Below are 13,878 nucleotides of genomic sequence, written 5' to 3'. Positions count from 1 at the left end.
ACCTCCGTAATGAATTGGAAAAGCATTATGTATAGTCCCACAATTTTTTTCACTAATATTTCCGCATTTATGAGCCAACTTTTAAGAATTACCCGATTTTCGTCAATTTCATGTGTATTAGTCCATGGATCTTGAGCCTTAAGGGCAGCTGAATCTTTTTTCTGAAAAAACTATATGAAAACCTTCGTAGTGAGTTAAGGAAGCATTTCGTATAGTCCCACAGTTTTTTTTCACGAATATTTCCGCATTTACGAGTCAACTTTTAGGAATTACCGACTTTCGTCAATTTTATGTGTATTAGACCATGGATCTTCCGTCTTTGGGGCAGCTGAAATTTTTTTCTAAAAAAAAATATATGAGGACCTCCGTAATGAGTTGAGGAAACATTACTTATAGTCCAGATATTCTTTTAATATTTTCACATTAAAAAGCCAATTTTTAAGAATTTCCCGACTTTCACCGTTTTTCATGTAAATAAAACCATGTTTGAGATATGCATATACATGAGAATAGTTTAATTCATATAATGGTGGACATATATGCAATAAAGTGGAGTTCATGTGTAATGATAGGAAACTTATGTTATTTACAGGTTTAGTTAATGCTATTAAGGGAGAAAACAAAAAATTGCATTGAAGATCAGTAATAATAAATAAACGCATTCCGTGAATGCGATTATGAACAGTTTGAATTTTTTTAAAAAAAAAACTATATGAGGACCTCCGTAATAAGTCGGGAAGCATTACGTATAGATCCGCCATTTTCTTCACGAATATTTTCGCATTATGAGCCAACTTCAAGAATTTCCAAACTTTCACCATTTTACGTGCATATTAGCTCATATTTGAGAAATGTGTATTTATATAAGAATAATTAAATTCATAAAGTGGTGAAAATAAATGCAATAAAGTGGAGTTCTTGTGTAATGATAGGAAATATTTGTTACTTACTGGTTCAACTAATACTCCCTTTGTCCACAGTTTTTCCTTTTGTAGTGCTTCAACGAAGGGCTAAAGGATGTAGCATGTATCCCGTAGAATTTGTCGAGATGACGTGCAAGTTGACCTTCGACATCACGGTTATCAAAAAAAAAATATGGCTAGAGGGTTTTAGTTACCAAGTATCTGAAATGCAATTGCACCAAATACACTATTTGGACCAAGAATCTTGAAAATTCTTTCACCTCCCATTGCCACAATAGTTTTCTCCATGAAACAACAAATATTCATACACTACAATGAGGAAAAAAATGCCCTGAAATACTCTTTGAACATAGCGAAAATCCATACATTTTGTTCACACTTCTCCGATGAATCCACTGTATACAGACGTATGAACGATGATTTCCTTTGAATCTCATCAACGTCGTCTGAATGTGTTGTAATGATATGGTAATGATCGAAAACTGGTAACTTTGATGATAGCTAGTGGCAATAGAAGAAGAAGAAACATAAGAGAAAATGAAAGATTTTAGAAATTTTCCCAAGCAGTAAAAAACGAACAAAGGAAGTACCCTAATTTATATGCAACAGCTTAATATAAATACTAATGTATTATTATAGGTTCATAGTACACAGACTTAAGTTACATATTGAAAATAAAATACCTACAGAATCAGAACCTCCGTCAATGAACCTGCCTAAATAGTCGTCTGGGTCGCCATAAGATATGTCCAAATCATACCAATGGAAAGGATCACCTAATTGTTCAGCTCGCCACAAGATATATCCAATTCATACCAGCGGGAAAATCACCTGATTGTTCTGCAACTAATTTAACGCTACAGTGGAGTTAGCACGTTAGTGATATGACCGTCCTCTTCCACGACCACGCCAACTCCTACCACCTCTTCCACTGCTTCTTCCACTATCATAGATACCTGAAAATGCCTTGTTAACCAGCTGGTGTTGCGTACCACCGGCTCCTCGGCCCTTTTTTAAAGGGTTATTGTTTGACCCATTTGTCGTAGCAGCCGGTCGCTTCTGACTGTGACCACAATATCATAATATTAATAGACATTACTATCTAAGTCAATTTGTAATACTACTGATGACTAAAATTATGCAGAATATCTATCTACATACCCTGCAACAGTAGCAGTTGAAGGACCTGAAGGCTTCGCAGCTTCTTTCCATGACAAATTTGTTTTTTGATCGCCTATAAATTTTGGTGTTTTTGCATTCAATGGCTGTAATATATATATATATGTGATGTCAGCTCAAGCAGACGATGTGTAACATGCTGATTGTAGAGCACAAAATGCAAAATCAGCAGATTTTACCTGGGTCATTGCTAATATATTGTTGCAAGCTCGGAGCGCAAAGGTAGCATTAAGCTTTTGGGTTTTCTGCAGATTAAAGATAACAACTAAGTTCGCACCAACAGAAGGGAATAAATCCATCGCAAGGGAAGGAGAGGTGAAAGAGAAGGTAAAACTCACAATAGCATCCTTTTCTTCTTCTGTTTTAGCAGCAGCAAGAGCTTTGTTTTGATCTGCCATCCCTTGGGTTAATTTCTTGATCATAGCCCTGGCCAAATCGTCAACTGTGCTTAATCTGTTTCATCAACATGAAAGACATCAACATACCCAGTGTAATCTTTTGGGGGTCTGGGGAGGGTAGAATTTACACAGACCTTACCTCTGCCCATATGGGGCAGAGAGGTTGTTACCGAAAGACTCTCGGCTCAAAAGTGGAGCAGAAAAGGAAGGAAGAGAGAAAAAAGATTAAGAAGCATGGAAGTAAAAAGCAATATGATAGAAAGATGCTGAGCAAATGAGCACCAGATAGTAAAACACATTGAAGAATAAGAAGCTATGAGAATACTAAATAATACTACTTATACCGAGAAGTGTAGAGGTTAGCCCCTTGCCTATACCACCTAAACTCTGACACCACTCGGCTACCTTCTAACCAACCCCTCACACCGCCTTACTGGAGCATCCACAACCCCTCACACCGCCTTACTGGAGCATCCACGCACCTCCTCTTCACATGCCCAAATCATCTTACCCTCGCTCATCATTTCCCCCCACGGAATCCACTACCACCTTATCCCGTAAAACTTCATTCTGAATCAAATCTCTCATAGTATGGCCACCACACACCTTTCCGTACATCCTAATCTCAGCTACATTCATCTTCTGGACGTGGGCATACTTGACCGGCAACATGAAAGACATCGTGAGCTTAAAAGATTAAAGTGAAAACCAGAAATCACTACAATATGGCAGACTACAGTTTCTGCTCTCGTTCTGTCAGAACAGCTAAGGTCCCCTCTTTTGGCTAGCAGGAGCATGCCATGTACCACCCACATTCACCTCTCCTCGTAAGTTCTGCTTATGAACAGACAAGAAAAAGAATCTACCCACCCACCCCCACAAGGTTCTGCCTTCTTACCTACTAACCAGAAAAAGAAAAGGACAACGAGCCTTCAGTTGTCTTAATTCTGAAGTATGGCAAACTGGTACATCATACATGACTATTTTAGGGCATTCATGGGATATTTATATCATCAGAGCAAAGTAAGCAGACTAAAAATGCTGTAAAATTGCGTTGTCCACACAATTTGCCATAGTCAACATAGGTAAGGGGGAGGGGATGTAGGATGATTTCTTTGTGTTGAGCAAAATTTCATATAAATTCTCCCTCGGGAATGATGCCTACTTGACTTGGATGCATATAGAGGTGTATACACTAAAAATTAGGTGGCTTTCCATAAACCAGAATGTCAAAATTGAAGGCCAGTATCCAATTTTGTGGTTCAGCATGAATTTTCGCTTCAGTAATCCAGAAGCTGAAAATGTGATCAAATCTTAATTGGCATCAACCAAGCATAGCATCTTTGGCTCGAGTTACAACATCAAGGAATAGAAGAACAAGTAGAAGCACCTCTCAGTAAAGTCCTTATATTGCTCCGAGAAATCCTCCCCCAGTCTATCTGATGGTTGTCCAGTGACAATCTTGTACCCACAGAGACTGTTTGTGGCATTTGGAGTCTATCAGATTCAAATGGAAAAGTATAAGCAGGTTGATTATATGCATCAGGTAATAATATTATCCATGTTCAAGAAATTAAAACTCTTACCTTGTGAGCTAAATGGTGGAAGGTATACAATAGACACTCGATACATGTGTAGTTAATTTCTTCAATCTTTCTTCGAACCATATATTTCTGAGAAAAAGCAAGAAAGTCGTTTTCTCAAGATCTCCAAAGCATTTGAATAGAGAGATCCTACTGACTGGAAACTCGGAAAATCTAGTATGAGTGTAACCAACTCAGGTTATATGATCAGGACTTGATTAGAAGAGCAAAGATGACTAATATGCTTAAACAAATGCTAAATGGTAAATGCAATTAACAAGTATGAATGACAGAAGCACAGCATACGACACTAAGCAACCAGAAAACACAGGCCACTATTTTCTGTAGTACGAGTAATTCAAGAATCATAGCAAGAGCAAGAATTTATTGTATGTTCTCTGAGTACTTTTGGTAATAAACAATACTAGAAGCATTCACATGACGAGCAAAAGGTTAAGCAGAAATGCAGGGACAAATTTAAAATCTCCAAATCTACCCAACACTAAATTCCAGGACCTTAAGATTCTAAAAGAAAGCAAAGAAAGCGCTTTACAAAGAATACAGAGATATCTCGACCAAAGAGAAGTCGAGAAAAGGGGAATCCAGGAATATGAGCCAGAAGAAATAAAAGAAAAGTACCCACTAATAGACTGGATTGCCTGCAACCTCATTTACAAAAGGCCCTTAAAGACAAAACAACTACTCTTATATGGACCACCGTCCACCCACTAAGGTTAAAATTCAATTCATGAGAATTTCAAAGACAACCTTTAATAGCTGAACTACAGATGGAAGCAGCTGTCGAGAATCCTGAGTCGTTGCACAAAGTGAGCACTCGGCGAGGTTCTTGAGCAAGTCCAACTTCCCTTGTTCTGGAAGCTGAAAAAACAAAAGAATTGCACTTGATAATTTGAACAACGTAATTGTAAGATATGGACCAGTGAAGGATGGTTAAAAAACAAGACCATAACTCAATTATTTTTTTCGAATATGGTTGCATTTGTATCATAGTCGGTATTTAGGTAGTACTGGAAAAAACATATTGACAGAATGAGGAAAGAAAGAAAATTCTAAACAGAAGCTACAATCATAGATAGACTCTAAAACATCCATTCAGTCTCATCCGAATAAACCTTTGTACACCAAAAGCAGAATAACAATATATTGCACTTTAATTTTTATTTATTTTTTTGATGAAGTGAGATTTCATCAAGATTTAAGGCATCCAGTAGATGCAAAGATACAAAAGGTGGTGTCTGTCAGCTCAGTAAGAACTAAAAAAATTATAGATTTAAGGAGCTGACAAAATCCAGGTAGTGGTCTAAGTTCATTACAGGGGAAAAGTTGGCCCAACTAAAAAGGTTAACCAAACAACTAGCCTTAAGCTTCCCAGCAAGCATTTGGTGGACAATATGGAAGGAGAGGAATTCTTGGTGTTTTGAGAGCATAGAGAACAGTATGCAATGGATTAAGCTTAATTGCAGCTTGTTATTGTGTTTTTCGTGTAATCAGTTACTTTTAAATGATCCTGTCTCTATCATTGATGTTTTAGACTCTTTATAGACATGGGATCATAGAATCATAGATGTAGGTAATACTTTGTAAATATGGGGCTGCTACTACTCTTGTATGATTCGGATTCTAACACATTGACAAAGTTACCAGTTCAAAAAAAAATAATTGAAAATCCATCAAAATATATCCTGTTCTTTCATTCCAAATAACCCAGCTGGGGTCCAAAAAATACAGCTGGGGTCATGATCCAGATTTTCCAGATGGATCTTCTAACTTCCATAGAGCTCCAACTAGTGTAGGCATCTCTTAAAGTGGACCAACTTATACCAAAAAAGCACTAGGAACATGTTACAAAAGTGTGTTGCAAAAAGGCACTGAAGCATGAGGTGGTTGATGCTTTCTGAAGTTGACTGGCACATGTAACACCTATTGACCAGTTGAATTCAAGAAATATTGTACTTTACAAGGTACACCGAAACCAGGTCAAGCTGTAACATTTATCTTCGCTTAAAAGGAGCCTTATACATTAAAGGGACACTGTGAATATTGTGATGCTATTTTGGGAAGGAAAAAGATCTTCACAGTTTAAAAAAAGGGTATAAATCTCCTCATTCATTAGCCTATCAATCTGAACTTTACAAAAGTTGCTTTTTTGAAATGTATGATGCAGCTGCAGACCTAGTCCGCTAGATAAGATGCCTAAAGAATCTACGAGCACATGCTGTTCCTAGAATTCCTTAGTTTCCTTGTCTTTAAACATCAAACTACTCATTGATCCCGAAAAAGACCACGTGGCCCTCATTTCTTCTGTTTTGGCACTTCAATACATTGTTTAGTTGTCATCTAATCGAAAGCATGTCCTCCCTCATCAGCAAACTAAATAACTTACTATAACTGCTGATAAGCTGTCCTACACCGCATATAGAATAGTGAAAGGAACTTATGCATTCTAACCATAATGACAAAAAACAAATGATTCTTCAGTATCAATACATAATCGGGTAAAAATACACAATAAAGCTTGAGGGGAAGATATTCTGAAGGAAAACCTCATGCATCTCTATTTTGAAGGAAAAATCATAGAGCTAGAATCATATAAACTTTCTCAATGTTCTCCATAATTCTCCACTTAAAAATAGCTAGCAACACCCCTGTTTATAATAGTACAAATAGTTCGACTAGAAACTAGAAAACCTATTCCTTGAGCTGAGGGTCCTTTGGAAACAGCCTCTCTACCTCCATGAGGTAGGGCTAAGGTCAGCGTACACTCTATCCCTCCCCAGACCCCACTTGTGGCATTGCATTCCACAAGGTATGTTGTTGTTGTTGTTGTATAAATCATATTCAGGCATGAACTAAAAAAACAAGCAAATAATAATCCAAAACAATTTTGGTTCTCACTCCAAACTTTGAATTAGTCTACGACATATTGCATTAGTTACTAAAGACTAAATGCATGTTACCCAACTGTTAAGTGCATCAAATGCACTTGCTGCATTAAGAAACTAATAAATATAGGAGTTACAAGAATTACCTTGTCAAAAACAGGCATGATTTGCTTGTTCAGATAGTTGAGGAACTTACTGCCTGATGCACCCCTCTGAAAACAAATAAATGTCAAGTGAATGACTATTTGTAACAGTCATCTACATTTAACAGATAAAGGGAAAACAGCACACACCTTGAAGAAGGGAAAGGTCATTGAAAGGCACGATATGAACCTCTCGATATGATCAGCATCAGACACCTACCAAAAAGCAAACAAGCACTTAGATTCATATCGCAAAGACAGTAGGGATCAACTTCCCAGGTCTTGTTTAAAGGAAGGTTGCAGAGAACGACAAGAAGAATGTGGCCAGGAACTCCATTAGAGAAAAGGATTGAGGTACATGGGTAAGAAAATCAATCTAATGAGTAAGAAAATCAATCTAACTGTAGGACTTCATTGAACCATTGAAATACTATCATCTTTGAGCACTGTGTAAAACAGTACCAAGAGACGCTGTACCAGAGATTCTTCAACAAAATGGTAAACTACAAAACTTTCCGATCAAATAAACCCCAACCCCGCTAAAAACACTTTGTATTAGAGCCAACATACTCATTTTTTAAACCAAAAAAAAAACTGTTTTCTTTTATGCTACAACAAAGAGACCTTGAAACATATTCAGTTCAACATTCAAGTGAACTCTCTAATCAAACACCAGGACATTGACCTCTAATAACTGGGAATATCTCAAGATTCGAATGGGGAGAAATGCACAAAGCAAAACTCAATATTGAGCACGAAGTGAGAAAAATCATGGACTTCTAACAGGGAACAAAAACACAGCAATAAAACATGAGCAATTAAAGCAGCAGCTATGAACTGAGCATTGTCAAGAAAATGAAATGTCGCTTAAAACCAATAACATAACCAGCACATAAAATTAGAGTTGGCTCCCAAAAAAAGAAAAGGAACTACCACTTACATTGAACTGAGCATCAAGATCTGCCTGACCTTCAATTATCTCAACAAGCTCCTGGATACGCTCTGCAGGAGCCTTATGGCCAAATAAGCTCAAGCTTTTCAAGAAGTCCATGAACATTTTGAATTCAGCAGCCGTTACATCTTGCAAATTCTACAAAACATTAATTTTAGGGTTGTTAGCAAGAGCAAGGATAGTTGAAAACACATATTACCCATAATAGAATCATCAGATGTGTATTAATACCTTAAGCACTAAAATTAAAAATAAATTACCATTTCCTAAAAAAGTGGAAAATTATAAGAGAACCACATTGAGAAAATTAACAGGATACCAATCCATACGGACCATACCTGCTTCACCAAAGTAGTTATGTGCCTCTCCATCAGCTCCTGTGGAACTAGGAGCTCCGTCTTTAGAGGGAACACCTGCAAAGTAATGAAAATTTATAACAGTAATGATGAGCCACAAACTTATGAAGTTCATTAGTAGTCCTTATAAGTAGACAGTAAGCACTTTTGAAAAGATAAAAGCGGCTAGTCCGAGTCGAGTTATCTGCAAAATAATATCCATTATCATGTTTCCAATAAGGATCTTCTGGTCACCATGTTGAATTCTTTCCCTTCTTTGTCAAATGACCTCAAGAAAGTCACTTGGAAACAGTCCATTTTCCTTTTCCTTAACAAAATTCTTCAAGGGCAGAGAAATAGTAACCTTATCTCTTAGAAATAGAAGAACTTTTTTGCGAATGCTGTCCCAAGTGCTAAAATCCTCAGCGCTCTGATCCTCGATGCTCCCAATATGCTTAAACAAAGCAGTTAGAGAAGCTGCAGTAGACAAGTGCAACCAAATCGTAAGCAGGATAACCAGTGTGAATTGAACAACTCCCAAGCATGTGGATAGAAATAATAATTCAAACATCATATCCATATGCACTCACATATTTAATGTAAACCATAAAACCAGTAACTTTACCATTTTACATAACATGGTAGCTTTTAGTATCAATGAGGTGATGGAGAGATGTGAGAAAAGACTCTCAAGATGGAAAAGTCAGTACCTATCACTAGGGGGTAGGTTGACTCTCATCAAGTCAGTTTTAGATGGGTTACCTACCTACATTATGAGTCTATTTCCAATACCCAAGAGCATTATGAAGAAAATCAACAGAATGAGAAGATCCTTCATTTGGCAAGGGAACAAAGAAAGAAAGGCTACAACTTGGTGAAATGGGAGACACTCACTTTGAGCAGAAAACAAGGTGGCCTTGGCATGAGAAATCTTAGCATCCAGAACAATTGCTTGCTACAAAAATGGCTATGGAGATTTTGTACTGAAGATGGAGCCCTATAAAGAAGATTCATAGCAGGGAAATATGGCTTGTTTAGCCAACAGACTACTGAGGAGGTGATGGGGTCGTTTGGATGCTCTGTGTAGAAGACCATCAGAAGGTTGTGGCCACAGTTCAATAACAATATTTATATAAGTGTGGGCAATGGTCTGAAAACAGAGTTCTGGAATGAAATCTGTAAAGGGGATGATAGCCTAAGGAACTTATTCCCAAACTTCTACACCTTGAGCTTACAAAGATCTGCTACTGTTGCTCAAGTATGGAGCCAACAAGGGTGGAACTTAGTGTTCAGAAGGGCTTTGAATGACTGGGAAATTTAGGATGTGGCCAGGCTACTAGAGGTGCTAAACACCCCTCCAGCCATATCTCAAAGAAAGGATAAACCAATTTGGAAGTTACATAGCAAAGGAATGTTCACAGTCAAGTCCTGCTACTGGATGTTAAATGTCAATCAGTCAGTGACTAAAGAATGGCCTTGGAAGCTAGTGTGAAAGACAAGAAGCCCAATAAAAGTAGCATGTTTTGTCTGGTTGGTCATAAGAAAAGCTTGCCTTACACATGAGGCATTAGAAAAAAGGGGGATGCAGTTTTGCTCAAGATGCTTTATGTGTGAGCAGAAAGCAGAAGTAAATAATCATTTGTTCATTCACTGTAAAGCAGCTTCAAAATTGTGGAATGTGTTTTTGTGTATACTAGGGAGTTAGTTGGGTGATGCCAAAGACAACCATGGAGCTCCTTAATAGCTCCTACAATTATGCTGCTAATAATAGATGTATAAGTGGAATGATTGACCACAATATTCTTAAGACTTCTATGGTTTTTGGGAATCCGAGATATTATGACTAAACTTCAGGAACAGAAACGTACTCTTCACATCCTGACGTAACACGGTCATAAGAGCCTTGTGTACAGCATCACGCTCTACATTTTCTCCTGACATAATTGGAATAAATTGTATCAACATGAAGAAATGATGCAAACCCACCAATTTCACAAGCCATTGAACACAAAACTTACCTGCAATGAGAAGCTGACCAAGAATGTCAACAATTTTAGTCAACTGCTCAGGTGTATCTTTGCAGAATAGCGGAAGTCCGCGGATCGCTTGTACACGGACCTGGAAATCAATAAAAGAAGGTACAAAATTTAGTCGATTACACATGGTTAAACTCAAACCTTGTAGTGAAACATACCAACCTCTTTACTAATAAGCAATACTGTGATCACATATAATTTCTGACAATTTCTATTAGATAATAATGAGGACTAACCCACCGTAACCTCTGAAACAAGTGACAACAGTTATTTTCCTACGGCAAGCAACCAAATAAAGTTGGCTAAATATATACACCAGGTATGTCGCTTAGTATGTAGAATGGCTACACGGAGGATTCGGAACAGAACAATTAATATCTTCTAGTTAAAAATCAAAGAGTCATATTTATTAACTTTTCTATTCGTTGGTGGATCAACATAGGAGGTGGAGGTGCACGTGCACCAATGATAACCCAGCAAGGACTCTCTAAAGCAGCTCATAGTTATACTATGGGTGTGCAGCAATAGAAAGTTTAGATGCCCGGGTTTGGGTTTAGTAGTGGAGATACTCAATTACTATGGGTGTGCAGCAATAGAAAGTTTAGATGCCCTGGTTTGGGTTTAGTAGTGGAGATACTCAATTACATACTGGTAGGAGTTCAAAACCCCTTGGTCCAGCAGTTGCTATGTTGCTCAAACTCTTCAGAAATGTCAACGAGTTCGTTTCTCCGAAAGTAGTTTATTTTTTGAGAATCCGACACGGATGCGGCATCGAAAGTGAAGAGTCCGTGCAACTTAGAGCACTTGGAACTTTTTCCTCTTTCTTGACAAATTATTCTATTTTGAATTCTCCTATATAGAAGATCTCTTAATTTTTTGGAAACAGAAGATTCTGCTAAATCTTCTCACCATAAATCACCAATAAATGTAATCTTCTCTCTTTCTCTAATTCATACCTCAATCAACAAAAACCTTTTCAGTATCATCGTCTTTGTTGATTCTGAAGTAAATTCTTTCTAATTTCCACATTGCTTGTGCTTTCCTTGCAAATTTGATTGTAAGCTCATTATATTTTAATTTTACATAATTGTTTCTTATTCTAAATTTAAAACATATTTTCCTTTTTTTGGTTACGTTTTTTAAAAGGAAAAGCTGGTCAAGTTCTTAAACAATTGCTATTTGAACATAAAACTTGGACATATTTATGAGTTGAAGTTAGCTTGTTGTTTTGTTTTATGTAATTCAAGTTAAAACTCTAAATATTTAGGTGATATACTTCAGGGCCTTATTGTTTGAGTCTTGGCTAGCAGAGGAACTTTGTGAGACCTTTCAATAGTAAGAACTTTTCCTTTTGTGAATATAATTTATAGTTTAGTTAAAAATCCAAGTATGTTAGTTTGCTATATATTTGTCCATCAAAGAACTGAAAGTTCAAAGAGAATTTTCCATCAAAGAGCAGAAATCCAAAGGCACAAAACCGAATGCCCACCAGATACAAAGACTTACTTAGACATGTTGCTAGGGTAGCTCTACACCGAAGGCAATGGCGCACCATACGGTTCAAATCATGCATCCGACATTGTTTCTACTTGAGACATGATAAACACTAAGTTGCACAAATTAAAGTGTTTGAATAAGTCAAAAACCCTAAAGGTTTTATAAGTTTAAAAGGACTGTAGAGCACCTCAAGGCTATGTCATAATGTCTCATGAACCATGTCTAAATCATGAAAACCTGATGAGAAAAAGTTGATCATGCGTAGCAGATGCTATTTATGAGAGAAACCCAATGAATCTGTGGATCATATGAATTTACTTTGCCTGTGTGGTACATATTTATGGCTAACTTTGGCATTTTTTGGACAAGTCCTATGAAGTTAGAATTTGTTAGTGTGTTGAAAAACTGCCTGCCCAAAAGTGTACCAAAAAAGGATTTTGTGAGCCATCCCTCTCACCATAGTCTGGACTATATGGAAAGAAAGAAATAAGAGATGTTCTAATAGCAACAAGAGCAAATTCAGTTTATGAAATATAGCTGTTTTAAGTTATTTGTACTATTGGGAGATGTAAATGTTGTATTTAGCATACAAAAAACGTCGTTCATACTTGAGTACTTGGGTTTAATGTCGTTTAGCCAGTATTATCTTAACACTTTACTGTTACTATCCCTAAAAAAAATTATCTTTGTGCTTTAGCGGCATCAACTTGAAACTGTTTTTGTTCTAATAAAATTTTAACTTATCAACCAAAATAAACTTGGGCGGACTGACTCATCAGCAATAACCTGACCAATGAGTATCGAAGTAAGATGTTGATATACAGCCGAAATGTTGAGCGCCCAAGAATGTCCCTAGTGGTCAATGAAGTGAGTACCATGAGGTTTAAGATCCAAAATTGATACATGTGCTAGTAAGAGGCAGTAGATAACCCCGAGGAATTATAGCTTATCAGGCCGAGCTTCTAAAATCACAGAAGTACAGTGAGAAACCGTTTGTGTTTGGACAATCAATTTAAAAAACACTTTTGAGCAACAATTAGTGCCTGATCAACCTTGTTAAAAGTGCTTCTAAGTGAATTTTCTCAAAAGTGATCCCAAAAAAAAATGCTTTTGGGCAAAAGATACTTTTTTTTGGTTTCCAAGCACTTATTTTCTCCCAAAAGCTTGATCAAAAGCCTCCCCTTTTTAAAATAAGCACTTTTGGCCTCCCAAAAGCTTGGACAAACAGGATTACTAGTCTAGATGAATGCAAACCGTCCCGACACCACTGCTACCAAAAAAATACAGCCTTGTAGCCTCCCAAAAGCTAGGCCAAGCAAGCTATAGTCTAGGTGATTACAAGTTGACACCACTGCTATTACAAAAAAAAATACAGTCTTTTGGCTGAAGAAATGTTATTAAGCCACATTGAATCGTTAATACGCTATAATCTACTCAATGTTAAAACAAACACGAATATATGAATCGAATACTAACCCCAAGCTCTTGATCTTCAATCAAATTTAAGTGCTGATCAAGTGCCTGCTCCGCTAACTCAGGGAAAAACTTAACAAACTTGGGGATAAGCTGCGCGGCAAGTTGTTTAGCCTTCACACTTCCATTCGCTGCCGCAATAATTCCTTCATAGTCCTGCTTATTCTGTTTAACCAAACTAAATAAAATCACAACATGCTTACCGTAACCTTCTATAAACCCTAACAAACACAAAGAAAAAAGAACGAAAAAAATACAGTGAAGTTGAAGAAAGTACTAACCTCAGACTTGTCCTTTGCGTCGTTGAGACGTTCACCGAACTCGTAGAGCTTGTCTATGTCGTCAGCAGCATCCGCCATTGAAGTAGATAATAGGAGAAAGTGCACCGGTGAAAAGCTAGGGTTTAGGAGAAGTGAACGGAGATTGAAGGAAGAAGAGAGGGAAGATTTTGGATAG

At 37.2% G+C, this 13,878-nt stretch overlaps 1 protein-coding gene across 3 annotated transcripts; it reads right to left on the bottom strand.

Moving 5' to 3' along the window:
• Window positions 1–1,189: 1,189 nt before the first annotated feature.
• LOC107002624 (apoptosis inhibitor 5-like protein API5) lies at window positions 1,190–13,878 on the bottom strand. Of its 3 annotated transcripts, none has more exons than XR_001454534.2 (17): window positions 13,704–13,878; window positions 13,426–13,587; window positions 10,435–10,534; window positions 10,285–10,350; window positions 8,781–8,893; window positions 8,420–8,494; window positions 8,070–8,219; window positions 7,280–7,345; window positions 7,133–7,198; window positions 4,852–4,962; window positions 4,087–4,173; window positions 3,891–3,997; window positions 2,441–2,555; window positions 2,282–2,347; window positions 2,085–2,188; window positions 1,607–1,986; window positions 1,190–1,424 (listed from the first exon to the last, which is right to left on the bottom strand). XR_001454534.2 is itself a non-coding variant. In XM_015200714.1 (16 exons), exons 1-16 carry the CDS (start codon window positions 13,779–13,781, stop codon window positions 1,800–1,802), a joined length of 1,653 nt encoding a protein of 550 aa, XP_015056200.1. In that variant the 5' UTR covers window positions 13,782–13,858; the 3' UTR covers window positions 1,491–1,799. The 3 variants fall into 3 exon arrangements, 1 of the variants encoding a protein (XP_015056200.1); XR_001454533.2 differs by having other exon boundaries at window positions 1,611–1,986; XM_015200714.1 differs by lacking the exon at window positions 1,190–1,424 and having other exon boundaries at window positions 1,491–1,986; window positions 13,704–13,858.

Source organism: Solanum pennellii, chromosome 10, assembly GCF_001406875.1.
Source record: "Solanum pennellii chromosome 10, SPENNV200".
Classification (NCBI taxonomy): domain Eukaryota; kingdom Viridiplantae; phylum Streptophyta; class Magnoliopsida; order Solanales; family Solanaceae; genus Solanum; species Solanum pennellii.
This window is presented reverse-complemented; position numbering and strand designations above follow the sequence as displayed.